The sequence below is a fragment of the Eptesicus fuscus genome, chromosome 3, assembly GCF_027574615.1.
Source record: "Eptesicus fuscus isolate TK198812 chromosome 3, DD_ASM_mEF_20220401, whole genome shotgun sequence".
NCBI classification, from domain to species: domain Eukaryota; kingdom Metazoa; phylum Chordata; class Mammalia; order Chiroptera; family Vespertilionidae; genus Eptesicus; species Eptesicus fuscus.
Window position 1 is genome coordinate 78761889 of NC_072475.1, and position 20858 is coordinate 78782746.

At 41.1% G+C, this 20858-nt stretch overlaps 1 protein-coding gene across 1 annotated transcript; it reads right to left on the reverse strand.

Moving 5' to 3' along the window:
- Positions 1–1950: 1950 nt before the first annotated feature.
- On the reverse strand, positions 1951–14500 carry CPOX (coproporphyrinogen oxidase). The gene is made up of 7 exons (XM_054714027.1): positions 13867–14500; positions 11597–11740; positions 11222–11332; positions 9734–9875; positions 8291–8509; positions 4983–5087; positions 1951–3282 (listed from the first exon to the last, which is right to left on the reverse strand). Exons 1-7 carry the CDS (start codon positions 14387–14389, stop codon positions 3195–3197), a joined length of 1332 nt encoding a protein of 443 aa, XP_054570002.1. The 5' UTR covers positions 14390–14500; the 3' UTR covers positions 1951–3194.
- Between the last annotated feature and the right edge of the window lie 6358 nt (positions 14501–20858).

Sequence of the window (20858 nt, forward strand, 5' to 3'; positions counted from 1 at the left end):
GTTAACTTTTAGAATCAAAACAAAGAACCTTGATTGGAAGACGGAATGCAGTTCAATTATCTTGCTCTGCGAGTCTATGTATGTATGTGGTATTAAACCACCTGTAGAAACAGGTCTGTGAGGTTTTCTATTGTACGACCTATGATCTGGTTTCAGGTAAACAATACTAAATTCAGGATTTATTCAAGACGTTTGTAAATGTTTATGCTTCACTAACTTAATTGTGACAATTTAGGTTTATTATGAAATTGAAATTTTACACGTTTCTTTGGGAAGGACCCAATTTTTAAACGTGGGGTTTCAAATACATAATTAATACTTGTGGCAGGGATAATACAGTAGCGGTGGCGGTGAACAGAGGAAGGAAATCAAGAAGCATTTCAAAGGTAGACTCAACAGGATTTTATTAGGACATCGAGGGAGGGAAAGAGGCAAGTGGCTTCTGTGGTTTTGGGTGTGAAAGGATATATGTGTTGGTTTCCAAGATGACCACATATTCTTTGGCACTCCTGCCACTGAGTTAAGGAAGGCCTATTCCCTTCCCTTGAATGTGGAGCTGGCTTAGTGACTCACTTAACTAATGGAATGTGGAGAGAGTGACACCACATAACCTCTGGGGCTGGGTCAGAAGGCAACCATGCATACCTCACCTGGTGAAATTTGAGTCTAAGCTGAGCCTAGCCTTGAAGTGGTCTAACCCAGGCACTGATGTGTGACTAAAAAACCCGCAGATGATTCCAGCCTTGAATGTAACAGCAAAAGACACATGGAAGGATAGTCATTAAAAAAACACACATTTCTTGGCCTTCTAATCTGGTGCTCGTTAGCATGCAGTTTGCTAATTCAAAGGTTGGGTTCAATAGGTGGGAAGGCGGGGGAGTATACTGATGGAAAGTAGTGATCAGAAATTTGTTCCAAAGCATATACATCCTCCCCCAAAATTTCCATCCCTTCTGACCACTAACAGACATATGAAAGAGCAGCACTCAGGTACTCAGGCCACTTGGGAGTACACCCTGGGCCTCTAGAAGATTGAGAATAGACATCAATACAAATTTGAAAGAGAAATTTACTTTGAGTAATGCAATTATGTTTTCCCCCCATCTCATCTGTAACAGAAATACATCAAAGGGTACGGAAAACTGATGTGCACAGAAAATTTTTGAAATTTTACCTTAGTCCAATGCCCAGACCCCAATAGTCCTAAACACAACTAAATATGCTAGTAGATTTTGTAAAAGGTAAACTGAGGTTTATTTGAACATGCCTATATTAGAGGTTTTCAAATTTGTCAGCATTGTTGAAGTATAAATTATATACACAATAAAATTCTTTGATTTTCAGTGTGAAGTTCAGTAAGTTTTGGTAAGTGTATACAATTTGGTAACCACTGTCACAATCAATATATGGGACATTTCCATCACCTCAAAATATTCATTTGTTCGCTTTCCCAATCCATTTCCCAGCTCTATCCCCAGCCCCACCCACTAGAAACCACTGATCTGCTTTCTGTTGTTAGAATTCTTACTTTTCTAGTGATGGAGAGTTAACCACCACTGAATTGTAACACATGTGGAGATTAAGAAAATTTCAATGTAGTAATACAGTGAGTGCTCTTTGTGTCTGGCTTCTTTCACTTGGCACACTATGCTTTTTAAATATCCATCCATGTTGTTGCATTTATCAAGCCATGCCTTCTCATTACTAAGTAGTATTTTAATATATGGCTATAACACACTTTATCCACTCACCTGCTGAAGGGCATTTGTATTATTTCTGTTCCTGGCTATTGTGAATAAAGCTGCCATGAGAATTTGAGTGCAAAAGTTATATTTAGGGAGGTTCAAATATTTAGGTGAGGAACTATGGTGTTAGAACTAAGAAATATTAGTCTTTCCTATGTATATTATCCTGAAAAAAAGTGAAAAATACAGACATTTGTAAGCCATATTCCATAATAAAATTTAATCAGCGGATCTGTTGTAAGACAATTAAAGAATTCATATATTTTCCAGCCCTAAAGAGTCACACACAGTCACATACATTCAACATGTTCCAAGATAATGCTTAATAGTATGTAAGAAGATAATATTCCTTACAAACTTCAATATATTATGAATTAAAAAAACAGTCATATTATTATGTGAACAAAGAAGCCATTTTAAGAATTTTGTGAATTTCTCTTAAAAGCAAATGAGTTACAGAATCTCTTATTTAAAGAGGACAATTTCAACTAGTCCATCTTACAAGAAAAAATATTTATAAAATGCCTACATGCTTCTCACACTCATAACATTTATGTTTACTTTAATTAAAGAAGGAGAAACATTTCCTTTATTAAATGAGAAACATTTCCTTTATTCATAACATCCCCAGGATTTTTTTTTTTTAATTTCCCATATAGAACTGTCTGGAATAGAAAATTCTAAATATCAGAATCTATGGTTATAAACTTTCACATTCAAAAGTTCAGATAACCAATTCTAGTTCTACAAAAATAAAAATTATAACTTAGATGTCCCTTTTTGAAATAACAGTGATGGAGAGTTAACAACTACAGGTAATCACTGAATTGTAACACATGTAGAGATTAAGAAAATTTCAAGTGTTCCTAAATATCTATCATTATATAAAAATGAGCATTTTACAACATTATGATTTCTACAGCAAGATACAGACATACAAATATTATGACTAAAAAAACTTCAGTAACAACAAAGCAAAACTTTTACCTTCATTTCAGGTTGTTTTCAAAAATTACTGATAAACTCAATCTCATTGAATTAATGAAAACAAATTTATCCCACAACAGATTTTTGTGGCAGAAACTAAAATTTTTAAGAAATATAAGAAATAAAAATAACATGAGAAGTTCTCCTGATACAAACTATAATATTTAGATTCCCTTAACTCAATACAGGAAACCCAATGTCATATTTTGTAAACTAGTCATATAAAATGATTCTAAAAGTATTAGATGAGATTTATATCAACCAATGGACTTGTGGTCACTTCCTCATCCGTCACCGACAGCAGCCAATGGAAACCTATGGTGCAGGAAGGCAGGCTCCAGGACGAAGGCTGGGGCTCCAGACACAGGTGACTAACTGCCACAGGGTGGCAGCGGTGCCGGCCAGCGGAATGGGAGCACACGTTCTGTGTCCCCAAACCCCAGGACGGCTGCTTCGCCTCTGTCAATGCACCCAATCCCTTGGATGGCGAAGAACTTCCAGAATTTCCGCTTCTTTGGAGTTCGCTGAGGGTGAATGCATGTACTCCCATCTATGTACACCCAAAACAGAAACAAAAAAATGTGATAATAAGACCTCTTTGTCTCCACTGTGCCTAATATGCCTTTCACCCACCAGGCTTTTTAAAAATACTTGTTGCTAAAGAAATAAAGTTTCTTAATCCCTGAGCACACTTTGGCTAATATCCCACTTTTACTATAAATTAGGGTTTTGTAAAGTTCTAACCTGAGATGACCCATGGGCAAACTATTTTTAGCTTAACACTTACACATTTATTTTGTGTTACTTTCTATTTATGGCAACAATATTGGTATGCCTTTTTAAATAGATTCTCTCTCAGAAAAAACATGAGTATAAAATTAAAGTAAATAATACATCAGATAATATAAAGGGCCACATAATAAATACTTTAAGCTTTGTGGGGCCACACATGGTCTCTTTCATATTTTTTTTGCTTTTAATAAATCCCTTTAAAAATGTAAAATCCTTTCTTAGCTCAAGGTCTGTACAAAAGCACACTTTCCGGTGGACTTGGATTTATCCTGCAGTCTTAACCTTTTGCACTCGGATGTCAAGTGTGACTCGACATGGTTAGCACTAGAATAAAGGAAACGAGAAAAAAACAAGCGAGTGCAAAGGGTTAAGTTTACAGACCCCCAGTATAGATTATAAGAAGCTAAAAGTGACCTGTTGTGTTAATGCTACTCAATTGAGCAAGGTAGTGATTTCTAATCCGCCCACATCTGCTTGAAATATGCATTATACTTAGGGGCCAGCATGATCAGGCTGATCACCAGAGGCCTGATGGTCATGTTTACTTTTCCCTCATTTCTCATCTCTCAAGTGCCAGGAATACCTAACAGTGATGTGCGTGATCTTCTAACCAAGGACAGAAGATCCCTAAACAATAGTCAGACAAAGACAGAGCCAATGCCATTGTGAAGGCATGACAACCACAGAGGGTACTGCTCTCACAAGGCTGGATCAGAACAGCAGAACGAGGCAAGGCAGACTGTCAATGGCATCCAGTAGTTCATTCTTATTTAGACATTTAAATTCATGGAGAAAAAGGATTCTAAGTCTTGTAAAACAAACAATGGTAACTTTGTTTTCTTTCTGATCTTTTCTATTTCAGTCTTGACACACATCATTCTCATTTTCTTAAAAGCAACGAAGTCAGTTGTAGATCTTTATTAACCTAATAGCACCAATGTAAACATATCCATCTGTAAAATTCCCCACACAGATTCAATTAACCTCTAGGAGGCTAGTTCACCACAGCAGCAGGGAAAACGCAGGGAGAATGCTGTGCACATCATACTGTCAAACAAACTTAACACTCCCTATGGGAGAGTAAGACATTTCCTCACACGTGCAATAATTTTTAATAAAGTTAAGTTTTAAAAGTTGCTATGTTCTTCCTAGAATACTACCCAGGCAAGGATAATAATAACTGGCCCTTAGACATCATCACCCCTCCCCCACCGCCCCGTCCTCCCGCTCCCTCTATCCTTTCCCGGCTCTCACACACAAGGCTGTATCACTCACCCTGATACCCCTTAAAATATCCAATTTGATTTTCCTTAATGTTTGACTCTGATTTTTTAATAAAAGCAGCAAAGTCAAAACCAGTGAAGTCTCTGGGTAAGACATTTATAGTGTTAACGTTCATGTTTGGTGGGGCTGAGGGCTCGGGGTAGGGGGATAATTATTATGACGAGTTATTCTTACCGAGCAGTCAGAGGTAAAGACATCAAGATGCTTTCGATCCTGGATCCCGGAGTGAAGAGGCCAAACTTTGTACCCCGATCATACAGCAGGTTAAATTCCACATACCTGACATGCAGACATCAAACAACATTAAGGGTCAGCTGAGTAAAATCTTTCTTAGCCCATAATGAATACTTAAAGGGGGGACTTCTTTCTGCCCACTCTCCCAATCAGCTGGAACTGACAGAAGTCTGCAGTCAGCTGAGTTTTCTCCATCTGGACAGGCATAAATAAAAGGGTATTCTACCCAACAAACAATAGGACATAGATTCAGCCCCAACACAGAGCAGTTATAAAATAAGGAGGTTGTTTTCTAATAAACAAAAAGAATGAGCACAAGGCTGAGAACCTGAAGGCACAACAATCATGAAAAAGAAATGGCATGACTCCTTCTGGGCCTCCCCCACAGTCTGAGACAGTTCAGAGCCACAGACTTCATTTCACTGCCTATACCTCACATGTACTAAGACAGGGCAGCAAACGTGTAATTAAAAGGCCAAATGCAGGTAACAGCAATCTATTAACATTTACTAATATATTCTAGGTATTCCCTTTTATTGAAGTAGTTAGTTAATAGCATTAACAAGCAGTGACATAAATCAGCCTTCCTGCGAATTCATGGCAATCATAATAAAAGGCAGTGGTTGAGTTGCAGTGCTCAATTTTATTTGCTTAGAAAAATATCCATAGCATCAATGAAAACTTGGTTTAGTACATTAGTTTTCCATTAACGGCCAGACAGAGTAAACTCTGTCTAGCTTAAAAATATAATTGCCTTTAACATCATGGCATCCTTTGTAAAAGGGTTTTTTCTCCCCAACTTAAAAAAAAATAAGTTCTACTACCCAAAATAATTTAGAATGATCCGAAAATGTCAATAAACAGTACCCCTTTCAGATCATTTCTCAACTTGTCAGAAACTACTCTAAACTTACTCAGATATTCTTTATTCGTTATCCATTTGCTACTCTCTTTAATCACACATACAAGAAAGTATCTTCTAGAATCCTGGAGTAGTTCAATTTTTAGAAAGTGCTCTTGTGTGTGGAAACTTGCCAAAGGTTCTGAGAAAATTAAAATAAATTATACCCGTCTCTCACAGTCCTTTTCCACTCTGCCTGATAGGACATGGCTGAAACATTATTTAAGGAATGACTGTGGTTCTCTAACTTGTATTGATGCCTGTGTCAAAGACCCTTGTAAGGAGCTCCCTAAATGAGCTTTTTGGAGGATCCCCTGCAGTTTCCTTTTTTGAGTGAATGATGTCCCTATCCCTACGTTAGCCTCTCTGACCCCCATCAGGCTCCGCTTAGATCTGTTCTTCCTGATTCTTTCTATACATTACTCTTCTCTGAGGTACCTGGGAACTATGGACTTGAACCATTCCCTTCAATCTAACTGATGCCTAAATTTTATCCTGTTTCCCTTTCTCAACATACAACAAAACAACGTTAAGTTAAAGATGTTTAGTTTCTGTTCTCCTATGGGGAAGAAAAAGACTCTAAGACTTGAAGTTCAAGGTCTGATGAGAGAATAGTGTAACTGAGGACAAGAGACTAAATGAGTTTGCAAATAAGACTGTACAGTCAAAGGGAAGCAGTCTCACGGCAGGGGAAACTCATTTTGGGCGGAGGTGGGGAAGAGTGACCCCTGAAGGAGACAGATAGGGCTGTAAATGCATTGTAAGCAAGTGAAGACGGTGCTGATAACTGCAGAAGAGCTAGGGTTATCTTTCCCCCAGAGCTTACTGCCATCTGAAGCCCAGAGATAAGCGTGGGAGAAGGAGGCTCTCCTTGAAGAAGAGTCACCCACCACACTTCAGAAAATTAATCTAACACCTCACACTTGTAACTCAAAACACATGAGTGTTTGCATATCAAATCTTATGCAAAACTAGACCACTGTACTTTCCATAGTGTTTTGTTTTTGCTTTTTAAGTTATCCTCTTAGGTATACCTTCCCCACTGAACTATGAGCTTGTTTGTACAGGGCCATGCTGTGCTCACCTTTGGAGTCAGCACAGAGACTAGCCATAGGGGCACGTAAGTGTCAAGTGAAAAAAGAAAGAAGTAAAGGTGTATTTGAAAAACCGCAGGAACAACAAAAACATGTCCCAAAACAGATGCATTGTGTAAGCAATTTCTAAGAAGAAAAGTTAATCAACTCTCATTTTCCCATGTTTATAAACAGAGACCAGATAGCACAGGTGGTCACAAAGGATACACAGACATTTATCTTTAGACCTGGAATGTTATTTAAGTTGACCTTCTTCTGGGCACTAGTCTTACCTCCTTAAGTGCCCTAAACTTCCTATGCTTGATACAGAATGAACACAAGTGAGAAAATCCATTTTACAGCCAGGGACCAGTAGTACACATGCAATTAAGATGGCAATGAGAAATTCCTGTGAGCCGGAAGTGGCTACTTTGGAGCTGATTCACAAGTATACCCCAGCTGAAGATAATCTCAGGATGATCACCCAAATGAGCTCACCAAGCTCAATGCACAGAGCAGGGTGCTAAGATGAATATCATGGTAAGAAATACAAACCTGCTTCAACCACTTCCTTCATGAATGGGAAAGGCTGCAAGTTTTGAACTCATGATAACCTGGTTCCACATCTGGGATCTTTATTTACCAGCTGTGTAATCTTGGGCAAGGAACTTGCCTTTCTGAGAATTAGTTTTATCATCTATAAGATGATAATGATTACACCAAAATCACAAGTTTGTGGAGAAAAATAGATGCAAACTGCCTCATATATGGGTTGGCACATAGTAAGTACTTCATAATTAGTAAATATTGTCATTAAGTGTAAATAATTTCTAAAATGATTATTTTCATTAAAACAACCTCCATGAAACCTTAATGATGAATGAAAAAAGGAGTGATTCCAAATTTACAAAGCAGCAAAAACATTAAATGGTACCTATTATCTTGGCATAAGGCTGGAGGGTACTGCTTGAAAACTAAGTAAAAGAAATGGGCTGAATTAAATTCAGCAAGTACTTACTTACTACATGCCTACTATGAAATCTCGGATGTAGACAAATGAAATATACTTCGCTCTTTCTAAAATACTGTATTATACAATGTTGTTTTATTCATTTAATATTCATCTGGTTATGAAATAGAAATTAGGGTGAGTACTAATACAACTCTGAAAAAGTATCTGCCCAAGACAGCACACCACCCACTGTTACTACAGCTGCTCTCCCCGTCTCCCCAGGCACACAATGAGCCGGTGTATTCTCCTTCCATTCACTCACCGTCCCCTCCTGAGCTGCTGCCACAGCTTCTCCTGAGGGGTGAATGAGTCATCACAGTGCTTTTTCACAAGGGGAATATAAGCAGGAACGACAGCCTGGGCACAGCTCTGCACAAACTGAAACACCTCCTCCTTGGATGGAGAGTCAAGGTCATCAAAAAAGATACCCCCGATGCCCCTCCGCTCCCCACGATGGGCTATATAAAAGTACTCGTCACACCTGGAAAACAGAGCAAGGCCAAATCAGGGATCAGAGGGAAACAACAGAGGCCTGAAAGTCAATGTGAGTGTTTCCACTCAGAGCGCCATCCTTGACTAAGGCCAGCAGTGTCCTCACTCTTTGTCCAACTATGAAAATGAATAAAGGGCTTTAGATGGATCTCCTGCAGTTAGTACCTATGTAGAAAATGGTTTTACTTTTACCTGCAAAGCAAGTAGACAATTTAATACATGTCTATCTAAAGCAGTGGTTCTCAACCTTTCTAATGCCGCAACCCTTTAATATAGTTCCTCATGTTGTGGTGACCCCCAACCATAAAATTATTTTCGTTGCTACTTCATAACTGTAATTTTGCTACTGTTAATGAATCGTAACGTAAATATCTGTTTTCCGATGGTCTTAGGCGACCCTGCTAGCGGTTCTCAACCTGTTGCGACCCATAGGTTGAGAACCGCTGCTGTAGAGCCTAAGACCATCGGAAAACACAGATATTTACATTACAATTCATTAACAGTAGCAAAATTACAGTTATGAAGTAGCAACGAAAATAATTTTATGGTTGGGGGTCACCACAACATGAGGAACTGTATTAAAGGGTTGCGGCACTAAAAAGGTTGAGAACCACTGATCTAAAGCATATGAACTCTTAAGACCTTTAGTGAAAGAGAAACAAACAGCCCAGTTTAATACTGTTTATCTTGAAACGAGTGTCGTTGCTGCCCTCAGAAGCAACTTATGCTTAGATTCCATTTCATACCTACCAAACATCCTGGGTCTCCTCACAACTCCTGTTTGTTTGTTTTTTCTTAAGAGTTTCTTTCACAAAGTGTCCAATTCCACCTATCTCCTTGCCCCAAATCTCTCATTTCCATCTGTCCCTAATAGTTCTCCAGCCCTTCCTATGCCCTCATGTACTAGTATTCCCATGGCAATAGAGAGACAATGCTCACCTGGGATGAAAATTTAATTTCCACCAGAGGATAAAAAGCCTTGGACTTGTAAGCATAAATCACCTTAAAGTTTACATTCTAAATCATTTGGAATCAAAGAATATGCTGCTACCCAATTTTTATTGCAGACATTCAAATATTCCTAAGTCAATAACTTATGAAAACTACTTAAAACGGGTATCCCAATTCTAGTGAGCAATGATAGTTCAACCTTCGTCAGCTAAAAAAAGGTATTTAGTGAGGAACAAAATATACTTTAGGTATCATGACCTACCATTTTTTAAATTTAGGGTAGAGATCTGGGCCGTGCCGGTCACAAGCCTCCTTTAGAGTTCTGTGAAAATGGACAGCATCCTCTTGGTTCAAGTACGTGGGAGTAAGGTCACTTCCCCCACCAAACCACCAATGCTTGTTACCTACCAAATCAAGACATGTAAACGTGACTTGGACTCTGGACTTTGAGATGCATCACATTACTCACTGTATTAGCAAACTTAACTTATCAGCTTACTTTATTAAGCATGAAACAGGTGACAATCAAAAACACTGAACTGGGCCCTGGCCGGGTACCTCAGTTGATTAGTGTCATCTTGATATGCCAAGATTGTGGGTCCAATCCCCAGTCAGGGCACATCCAGGAATCAATCAATGGATGCATAAATACATGGAACAACAAATGAATGTCTCTCCACCGCCCCACCTCTCTCTCTCTCTCTCTTAAAAAAAAAAAAAAAATAATTAAAAAAAAAATCAACTCTAAATTGCCTGTAAGGCCTGGGCAGGAAAGAAGTAAGAAACTAAAAAGTGAGAGTAGAACCAGGCAGGGAAATGATACACTTGGCAGGGAATGATCAAACACCACACAGGTGGACCAGGCAGTGGATTTTAACTCTGGCTGCATATTAAAATCACCTGAGAAGCTTAAAATGCCTCTGTTGGTCACAATTTTAAAAAATAAAAATAAAAGCAAATATCTGGCCCAGGCATCTATAGCTTATTTAAAAAAACAAAAACAAAAACACAAAAAACAGAAGATTCTTATGCTGCCTGTAATAAGTACGATCTTCCCTTCCTTTCAGAAAGGATAAAAACACTTGCTGAGGGAGACAACTTACCATTTGAGAATAACTATTTCATGAGCTTAGTTAGGCCTATAGGTTGTCAGTACCAGCTGTCAATTTTTTAAACATAAGCAACTTCCAAATGAAAAGTTAAATACATTGACTTTAAATGCCATCACCTACAGAGACGTCAAGAGGAGTAGAGTGGCACTGCACAGGCGCTCGGACAGGTGTAAGAGCTGGCTCAGCTAACGGGAGACCTAGCTGGAATTACACGTGCATAATGAGGCAGGATCAAGTGCATCCCATCCTACAATGCACTGGTGGCTAGCAAAGCTATGCATGGGGAAGATATTTTCCAAAGGCAAGTTCTCAATTTCAACTTAACTCTTGCACACGAGGTTTTCCTTTGGGTGGGTTTATATTTGCAAAGAACCCTGTGTGCACTTTAAGTTCAGGTTCACTCAATCGTTCCTTCTGTGTAGGAGGAAATGTGGAGCAATCGGAGTTGAGCCAATCCCATTTTCATGTCCAGTGCATAATCCATTGCACCTGCTAAGGAATAAGCCATCATATGCCTCCTGAGAAATCTAGTTAAAATCGTATTTATTCTCCCTCGCTGTTAGATGTTATATCCTCTAACCTGCTTTAATATACACATTTGGCACAGTAGTACTTTCCACAGCTCCAGACATACATACCATCGGCTTCTTCTACTTCAAAGTATCTGTAGTTGAAATGGATGGTAGGAGCATGAGGATTCTTGGGGTGGATAACGGAGCTCACACCCATAGCAGAAAATGACAATTTACCTGGGAAATAAAACACACAGTGAGCTGCTCTCAATCACTTGGCTTGATACAAAGTACCTCCAACATGGTTTTTGGATCAATTTCCACAAGCTGCTTTTTAATATATTTCTTAAAATATAATTTTAAAAAAAGGTAATTGTGAACATGCTTATGGGACATATGCACCCAAATGGCTTTTTACAGAAGCAAAATTTATTTTACAAATAAGACTTGTGGGGAAGAACAGTTTGCAGCAACTACTAAAGGCAATTGAGACTGGCTTACCATCTTTAGTCTTCAGGTTTTTTCCTCTATTTCTCATTTGCTTTGCTGCTTCCTCAGAAAGATGGCCATGAACGACAGAAATGCTCACCCCAGCCTTTTCAAAAACATGCCCATCTTGAAGTACACAGCTGATGCCCCCACCTCCTGTTTACAGAAATGTAAAATGAGCAAAGAATGAAAAATAGAAAATAAAGTGCAAAATTGAAAATAACCCTTGCTTGAGGTGATGGGATTAGGAGTTGTTCTCCTCCTCTATTTTCAACATCTGTATATTTATAATTTTCAGGTGCAATAAAATTAGATGATTAGCTTAGCTTTATGACATTTGCTACTGATAGTAGGCAAATAGTATCTCCTCAAATCACAGAATTGAATATTTCTTCTACATTTTTATGCCGTCATCTAAAATAAATCACCGGGCACTGGCCAGTTTGCTCGGTGGTTAGAGCATTGGGCCATGGACTGAAGGGTCTCCGGTTGGATTCCGGTCAAGGGCATTTAGCTCGGTTGCAGGCTCCATCCCTGACCAACGGGCACATGGGGGAGGGAACCAATCGATGTGTCTCTCTCACATCCATGTTTCTCTCTATCTCTCCCCCTCACTTCCACTCTCGAAAAATCAATGGGAAAAATATACTTGGGTGAGGATTAACAAAAAAACAAATAAATAAAAATGAAATAAAATAAATCACCGGAACATTTTCCTTTCAAATACTACTGCTTTGGTTATGATATAAGAGAGAAAACTAAGGTTAAAAACAGGAATGGATATATTTGAAAACTTTTATTATTACCACATTAAAGAACTCCATATTGTTCCCATTGTTTTTTTCTTAGTGTTTGCCTTTTCATTTTGTTTACAGGCAACTAAAAAACAGTAGATATTCGATCACTTAGGGCCGTGGTCGGCAAACTGCGGCTCGCGAGCCACATGCGGCTCTTTGGCCCCTTGAGTGTGGCTCTTCCACAAAATACCACGGCCTGGGCGAGTCTATTTTGAAGAAGTGTCATTAGAAGAAGTTTTAAGTTTAAAAAAATTGGCTCTCAAAAGAAATTTCAATCGTTGTACTGTTGATATTTGGCTCTGTTGACTAATGAGTTTGCCGACCACTGACTTAGGGGATTTGGAACTCTAAATTGAGTGAGACCCAGTACATTTAGGTGTATGAGCTTTACTATTAGTGGCTGGTCTGTTTGTTTTTTAAGACACTAGAGTTACTACAGGAGTAGCTCTCATAAAGATTCATGTATAGCTTGTTTTATTTCTAAGACTTCTTTGAGCTGGATAGGACATAAGATGATCCAGTACAACTGCATATTTCAAATGAGAAAACTGAGGCACAGAAAGGTAAAACACCTTCTCCAAGCACACATTTGTCTCCTGCTTTCTATGCATCAGACAATATTTTAAGCACTTACATATATTTACCTCATTTAATTCTTACAATACCCTCATATATTATTTCATAGGTGAAGAAACAGAGGCAAAAAAAAAAAAAGTTAAGTACCTTCAGGAGGTCACACAGCTAGTCTAGTACTTGAGGTTTTGTGTCCTGGTTCAATGGCCTTCGCTTGAAAACATTACAAGATGGAAAACACTATGAAAACCAGGTTTAACTTCACTTAATATGAATGTGGCAGTATCACAGCCCCAAACCAGCTGATAAGAAGTTGCTGTATGAAAGTCAGAAATCCTTCAAGTTTATGACCAAGGTGTGTGTGGGTTGTGTGTGGTGGTGGTGGTGGTGGTGGGGTCCAAGACAGGTGCATTTTGTAGAACTTCTGACAAACCAATCAAATACCTCTTGTGCAACTTGGGGAAGTGACAGGACACAATGACACTCTTAGCTGGAGTCTGGCTGGCACTTAGCAAAGAGGAGCCAAGTTTCTCTTTCCATTTCCAAAGGAGGGGAAGGTGTAAACACACCAAGAAAAGGAGATGAAATATGGGGAAATCTATGCTCGATTACAAATTTGGACATCCACGCTTGTTGGCTAAAGTAACCCGAAGACGTCTACGAAAAAGGCCATTATAAAACTGTAAAGGTTTTGAAATGTCCAGTGCTAGAGTGACAGCACCTCTGGTTCCACACCTGCAGGAGGAGGGCTGAAGGCCCTTTCAGTGTCAATCTTCTTAACGGGGTCCCCTTTTTACCTAGCAGGTACCCCTTTCCTACCCTCACACCAACTCTGAGTCATTTTATGGCCGCAAACTAAAGTCCGACCCCTTGTGCCCATCTTCACCCCCCTTTCGGCGCCGACCGCCTCACCTTCCTTCCTCTCCCACCGGTCCACAGAGAAGCCGGCGCCCCCATCCACCTGGGCCAGGGCCTGGCACACCTGGGCCTGCGTCTCCAGGATCAGCAGCTCCATCTTGGTCTTCATGTCGCCCGGCCTCCTCCGCAGCTCGCGCAGGTCGGTCACCGGCGAGGCCATGAAGCCCCTGCAGCGGCGGGCCAGCTCGTCCTCCTCCTCGCCCGGCCTCCCCGGCGAGGGGCTCCGCGCCCCCGAGCTCTTGGACACCATCTCCGCCCGCGCCACGTGCCCCAAGGCGGCGGCGGCCAGCCCCGCCAGCCCCGCCAGCGCCGCGGCCAGCCCGGTCCCTCGCCGGGGGCCGCCCCCCGCCGCCGCGCCGAGCCCCAGCCCGCGGCTCTGCTCCGCGCCGGCGGTGCCAGGGGGCCGGCAGATGCACCCGGCCCTGCCGCGCCAGGACCCGGCACGTAGCTCCGCGCAGCTGCCCCGCGCCCCGCGCCAGCAGGGGCCGGCGCCCAGCCGGGCCAGGTGGAAGGCCATGCTCCCGCGCTATCGACCGGGGCAGTGCCGGCGTCCCGCGCCGACCGACCAGACTGGGGAGGAGACCGGGAACTTTAGGCAAAGAAAAGCAGCTACCCTGCCGGGCTCCCAGGCTGCGGGTGGGCCGCGAGGGATTCTGGGAGCTGTAGTCCAGGCTCCTATGCCGCCTGCAAGGGTGAGGCCAGGAGATAAGGGATCAACCTTCTCCAGAAGGGCGTGTAGGAGGGGAAGGGAGCTGGGTGCCAGAGCACAGTGGGAGCATAGGCAGAGCTAAAAGAGGCGTTCTTGTAAATTAGGTACAGCCCCAGTATGCTGTTCAGTCAACCACAGGGGGAAGAGGAATTGGGCTAGACACCAGGAGTGACTCAGGCAAAAATAAGGCCAGAGACCCTCTCTCCCTAAACTACCCCTGACCTTCATTTTCAAACAGGGTTGCAAATCCTAGCTCCATAATCTATACAAGGCCCCTTCCTGCCTGGATCTAGTCCCATAGAGCTTGTTTGTAGGACTTGGTGGAACCTTGGGAAACTCCTTGCCTAAGGGCAAGTTTCTAAAAGGAAGTGGGGAAAAGCTAGTATAAGGCTCCCAAGAAATACTAGGAAAACATTTACTGGGAACACTTAATATCACAGTCCTGTGGTAGGCAGTTAGATAGACAGGAACAGAGCAAGAAGGATTGACCAGGTATAGAAGGACACCAGGAAAGCCCAGGTGCCTGGCAAAGGACAATTGTAGGGTGGGACCTCGATCCTCCAGGGTGACCTTTCCTCCCCTTGCATATTGCTGGTCATGGGTGTTGGACTATCCACACACCCACTCCCCCCCCACCGCCCCCCACCCCCGATTTCTTTCCTCCCTAGAGATAACTCCAAACCCAGAAAAGCAGCTAAACCAGACAAGTGACAACCTTTCAAGTGACAACCAGACAAGTGACAACCAGACAAGTGACAACCTATGACTGACCCCTCAGGACCAGTTGCATTGGATAATGACCCCTGTGCTGGCTCAGACCAGTCATTCAGGCCTGGTCTGAAAAGGCCTGGAAAGCTGCTAACTATTCTATTGAGATCTTCCCCTGGGACCGACCCTAAAAATCTCCACACTTCCCCTGGGACGGCCCCTAAAAATATCTATTCTTAGGATGGAGACCCAGCTGGCTCTTTCTCCCAGAGCATGCCCATGTCTCCCCTCATATTTCCCCCTCCACTTCCACCCAGGCATCTCACCTTTACCTTCATCACTTCTGAGCTCTAAGGGCCCTTCCTTTGCCACTATACCATCAACTATGCCCAATTCTTCTACGAATTACTTCTTCTACTTCTGTGATCTTCTAAATAAAGGTTCTCTTATATTTTGAGTCTTGGCTCTGAATTTTTTTCCTCGCCAGAACTCAAGTGCCGAGGTGCCTGAACCCAGGTCAGGTCTGACCCCATGGGGTCTAACACCAGGTGCCTTTCCTAACATGGCCAATAATTCTATCATTAAAGCATTTCCAGTCCTTGCTCCTATAGTGCCCACTTGATTATTTTAGAGACAGGAAAAGCAAAGTGACTGTTTTACTAGACCCGAATAAAATTCATGACCTGGTGTGTCTGGGTGATCAAGGACTAGGATATTTAAAATATTTTTCATCATCCAAGAGTTGTAGGATGCTGTCAACTATTTCTCAGGTTTAGCACTTCCAACAACTCCTATAAACTAAGCAGGACAAATATTCACATTCCCTCAACCTCCTACCCCCAAACACATACATAAACACACTTTCAAAAATGAGAAAAGCAGCTAACATAGATATGATGACAGATTTTTTTCTTCTTGTAACCAGATCACAGTTCCATGTTGTCTGGACATAAAAGTGTAAGAATGATTGTCATAGCTAATTTGTCCCGTAATTTATAGTAGTAGATAATTTGAGCCTCTGGTGGTAGTTTCTACAGGTTGTTCTTAGTGGCTAGATGCAATGATGGAACTCTGATGGCTATGCTCAGACCAATGGTTCAAGGTGGCATAGTTTACCCACCTACAACTGTGTCTGGCAGCTCTCACATGGGGACTCGATGTAGGTGGGTGAGCACATCTGACTCTTTAGCAGGTTAATGAAAGGTAAAGGCCTGGATTGAGAAGTGAATACACTACTTTGGGGAAGTTTTGTTTGTTTGTTGGGTTTTTTTTTTTTTTTTTTTGGCCATAGTGTGGCTTCCTGGAAGGCTGAGTTGGGTGGTGGGGGAAGGAAAGATAAGAACTATCACTCTAGGGAGTGTTGTTTGCCTGCTCTAGGTGCCTGTGGTGAGGTTTGACTGGGCCTGGTGATAACATGCATGTCATCAAGAAGAAACCTCTCTGGCACATAAGAAAAATCTTTTTTTAAAATTGATTTTAGAGAGAGAGAAGAAAGGAGAGAGTGAAAGAGAGAAACATAGATTTGTTGTTCCACTTATTTATGCATTCATTGGTTGCTTCTTGCATGTGCCCTGACAAGGGATGGAACCTGCAACCATGTTGTGTTGGTATGATGCTCTAACCAACTGAGCTACCCAGCCAGGCCATCTCTGGCACATTTTAAAGAACCCCCTTCATTATTGCTCTGATTCTGAGAGTATCCAGAAAGGTACTAAAAGATAAGCAGGCACAGGCCATGTTGAATGCTTGTCCAGTCAGATAGGCTCACCTTGAGCCAGTTGGGTACTAGTTTCCAGGTTTCTATCCCTCTCCATCCTTAGTCTCTAGGCAAAGAGCCTCTCTCATTTCCTCCCCTGACTTCCAGCACGCTCCCTACCTTCACCTTATAATGTTATTCTTAAGAAATAACTTAGTAGCATGGACAGTGTGAATTTAAATCACACTTCCTGGGATTTCAAATTGTCCACAAAAAGGATACTTGTATTTAAGCCTGATTTGTCAGTAGAGAGTAAAAGGCATCCCCCATTTAAGTGATCTCAAGCATCAGAAAGCCAGCAGGGGTCAATAAAAAGTTTACAGTAAGTTGTAAAACTTAAGTTGTGAGGTAGGGGTTCTCATCGTTTTTGAACCCAGTTTCCTATACTGCTTGATGTTCCATGTGACTCTGCCAGCCAGAAGGAATCTGACTAGCCTTATACAAACTCAGGAGATGTAGGTTTATTAAGTATCATTTTTCAAACCACACGTGCTTCTCAGAATCCTTATGAACTCTACCCCTCTTCTATTCTCCAAAGCTCTGTTGAACATACCGATTTGGGGCCTGCCCTTCGGTATACGAAACTGTCCTTTTCCAGAGAGAATTGAGAAGGACTCTGACATCCCTCTGACAGACAGTGATACTGCCTTCTAAACACACACACACACTCATACTTCCCACTGTCTTTACTAAATTGTACTATTTTCACCAATTCTTAAATTTTGAAAATAAAATTTAAGAAAAAAAATTAAGAAATATATTACCTCAGGGACTTTATTTTGGCTAGATACAAAAACTCAGGCTAATTATGAACAAAGTATTGGCAATCACATATGCTTGCCTTTGCTTACTTCTGCCAATTTATCAGAATTCTAATGAGGCGGTGATGGGGAGGTGGTAATGAGATTAGCAAAAGTGGATTTTTTTTTTTGCTAGAATTTTTATTTTAAACTTTTAGGCCTTTAGAGGCACATGTTTACAGAGATCATTAAAATTTGGGGATTTTAAAGCTAAATACACTAAATATCCAATTCAATTTGGTGTTGCAAACTTGTTTTTCATTAACTGAAGTAAATTTTGGGAGTTATTCTTACAATCATTTTGATCCTATAAAATGATACTTTGTAATATGGCTAAGTAAACAGACACAGGAGATCCTTGGACTTAATTTTTTTGCTGACACTTATTCTAGTTTTGTTTTTTGGGAATTTACATGACATGCAATTCTGCTAAGTATGGATTTCCTTCTTTTTTTTTTTTTAACTTTGGAGAATGCCACTTCACCTAATAATAGATAGTATGGCAAAGGGTAAATATCTCTGCAGATAAACATATGGTCAATAGAAACCAGCTGAAATCAATCCTTTTTCACACTCAATACCCAGCTTTGCGTTCCTAGCCGTCCAGGGATACTGACCAAGAAATGTATTGCTTAGAAGTTCTCTGTGTCTGTTGGTTGTGGTAGTGGTAGTGGTGGTGGTGGTGAGATGATGATGATGATGATGATGAATGTGTTTAAAGGCAATGTAGAAAAGTCTATGCAATGATCTGCTCTCATTTTAAGAAAAAAGATTATAGTATAATTGCATATAATTAAGACACTAAAGTCTCTTTTAAGAACTCACACTTTTCCTTTGGTTAGAAAATGGCCAGGTTGTTTTTTTGTGGGTGAGGGGAATATTAAAAAATATTATTTCTATTTTTTCATTGAAGCATGCATTTAAATTAAGGACCACAAATTAATATTTGTCCATTGAAGTAATAGAAATGGCCATTATTGAAGTTAGATACAAGTTTTTGGCACTTGTGATTGTGATTATGTCTTCAGAGAAATTATGCAGTATAAAAAACTGATGTATTCTTTTTTTAATTTCTTTTTGACTTTTAAAGTAACATTTATTTTTTAAAAGTTAACATGTGAATATATAGGAAACTGAAAAACACAACAAAGAACAAAGCCATCCATAATCACAAGCAGTTTATAGTCTGACGTGTCCTTCTAAGTCCTGTGATCTACACAATTAAGCTTCCATTTTTATGTAATTAAGATGGTACAGTTATGTATCATGCTTTCTCACACATATGAATGTTTACCATTTCAAAGTCTCAAAGCTATGACTATTTTTTTAAATCTATTTTTTTAAAGATTTTAAAAAATTGGTTTCAGAGAGGAAGGGAGAGGGAAGAGAGATAGAAACATCAATGATGAGAGAGAATTATGGATTGGCTGCCTCCTGCACTCCCCCTACTAGAGATTGAGCCTGCAACCTGGGCATGTGTCCTGACCGGGAATTGAACTATGACCTCCTGGTTCATAGGTCAACACTCAGCCACTGAGCCATGCCGCTGGGCAAAGCTATGAGTATTTTGATAACCAAGAATACCCTACACCAACTCAACCTGGAAGAAAATATAATCCTGCCTTACTTGATGACAAAAATTTCATAAAGGACAAAAATAGCAACAGACCTCTAGATAAAAGATATTCACAAAGTTACAATGAAAATACTGCATTCCCTTAATGTTCCATTAAAAATGAGACCCACCGGGTGAGGCCTAGCGCCCCTGGATCCGGGTGAGGCTGGGTCCCGGGTCCGGGTGAGGCTGCGCGCACCTGGGTCCGGGTGAGGCCACGCACCCCTGGGTCCGGGTGAGGCCTCGCGCCCCCTGGGTCTGGGTGAAGCTGGATCCCGGGTCTGGGTGAGGCTGTGTGCCCTGGATCCGGGTGAGGCTGGGTCCCGGATTCGGGTGAGGCCGCGCACACTTGGGTCCAGGTGAGGCCATGCGCCCCCTGGGTCCGGGTGAGGCCACGTGCCCCTGTGTCCGGGTGAAGCCGTGCCCCTGGGTCCGGCCAAGACCAAACCAGAGGGAGTCGGACCTGCATTGCCACCATTTGTCCACCATCCAGAGCTGAGGGGTCAGTGCCGACATGTGCACATGGGGAACTGGTGGACATTGATATTGGGTCTCAAAAGAACTGTTGGTCCAGAAAGAAGCTCGCTGCAGACTGATTCATTTGCCTGTCAGCATAACTATTATTGCTCGTCTCACATTCAGTTCTTATAAGTATATCTCTAGTGACACATGATCTCGCTCATCTAGGGGAAATGATGAACAACATAGACTGATGAACAAGAACAGAACCAGAAACAAGGAGGCATCGATTGGACTATCGGGCCTCAGAGGGAGGATAGGGGAGGGTGGGGGGAGGGGGGAGAGATCAACCAAAGGACTTGTGTGCATGCATATGAGCCTAACCAATGGTTAAGTTCAACAGGGGGTTGGGGCATCCGAGGGGAGGGGTGTGGGATGGGAATGGGGGGATGAGGACAAATACGTGACACCTTAATCAATAAAGAAATTAAAAAAAAATGAGACCCAAAGCAAGAGTACATAATGTATAATGCTTTTAAGAGAATTATGGTTTATACTTAAAAATATTAGCAAGGAGGCAAGTTTTGACTGAAGTACTTAACAACATATTCCAATAACACAGCCTAAACAGATGCTTGCACATCAGTGGTTTATCACCACATGTGAATATGAACACATCCACACACAACCTGCATATGAACAAGTTCTGATGTCCATTTTTGAGATGGTTCAACAACTCCATGTCCAAGATGCCTTTTGTTCTGTGATCTACACAATTATAACAAAAAGATATTTACAAATTGATTAATTCACTAGCTCTACTTTTTATTAGAGATGGTCACCTCAGGACATCTAAAAAGCTCCAGGGTTGTAAAATAAAGAATCTTGTCCACAATAAACACAGGAATTTAAAAAAAAATCCATAATGACCTAAGTTAT

Coding starts and splice junctions, on each gene's coding strand:
- CPOX (XM_054714027.1), bottom strand. CDS start 14,389: ATGGCCTTCCACCTGGCCCGGCTGGGCGCCGGCCCCTGCTGGCGCGGG. Junction 11,741..13,866: donor CCGGTGGGAGAGGAAGGAAG/GTGAGGCGGTCG, acceptor TTCTGTAAACAG/GAGGTGGGGGCATCAGCTGT. Junction 9,876..11,221: donor TGAAGTAGAAGAAGCCGATG/GTATGTATGTCT, acceptor TTGATTTGGTAG/GTAACAAGCATTGGTGGTTT.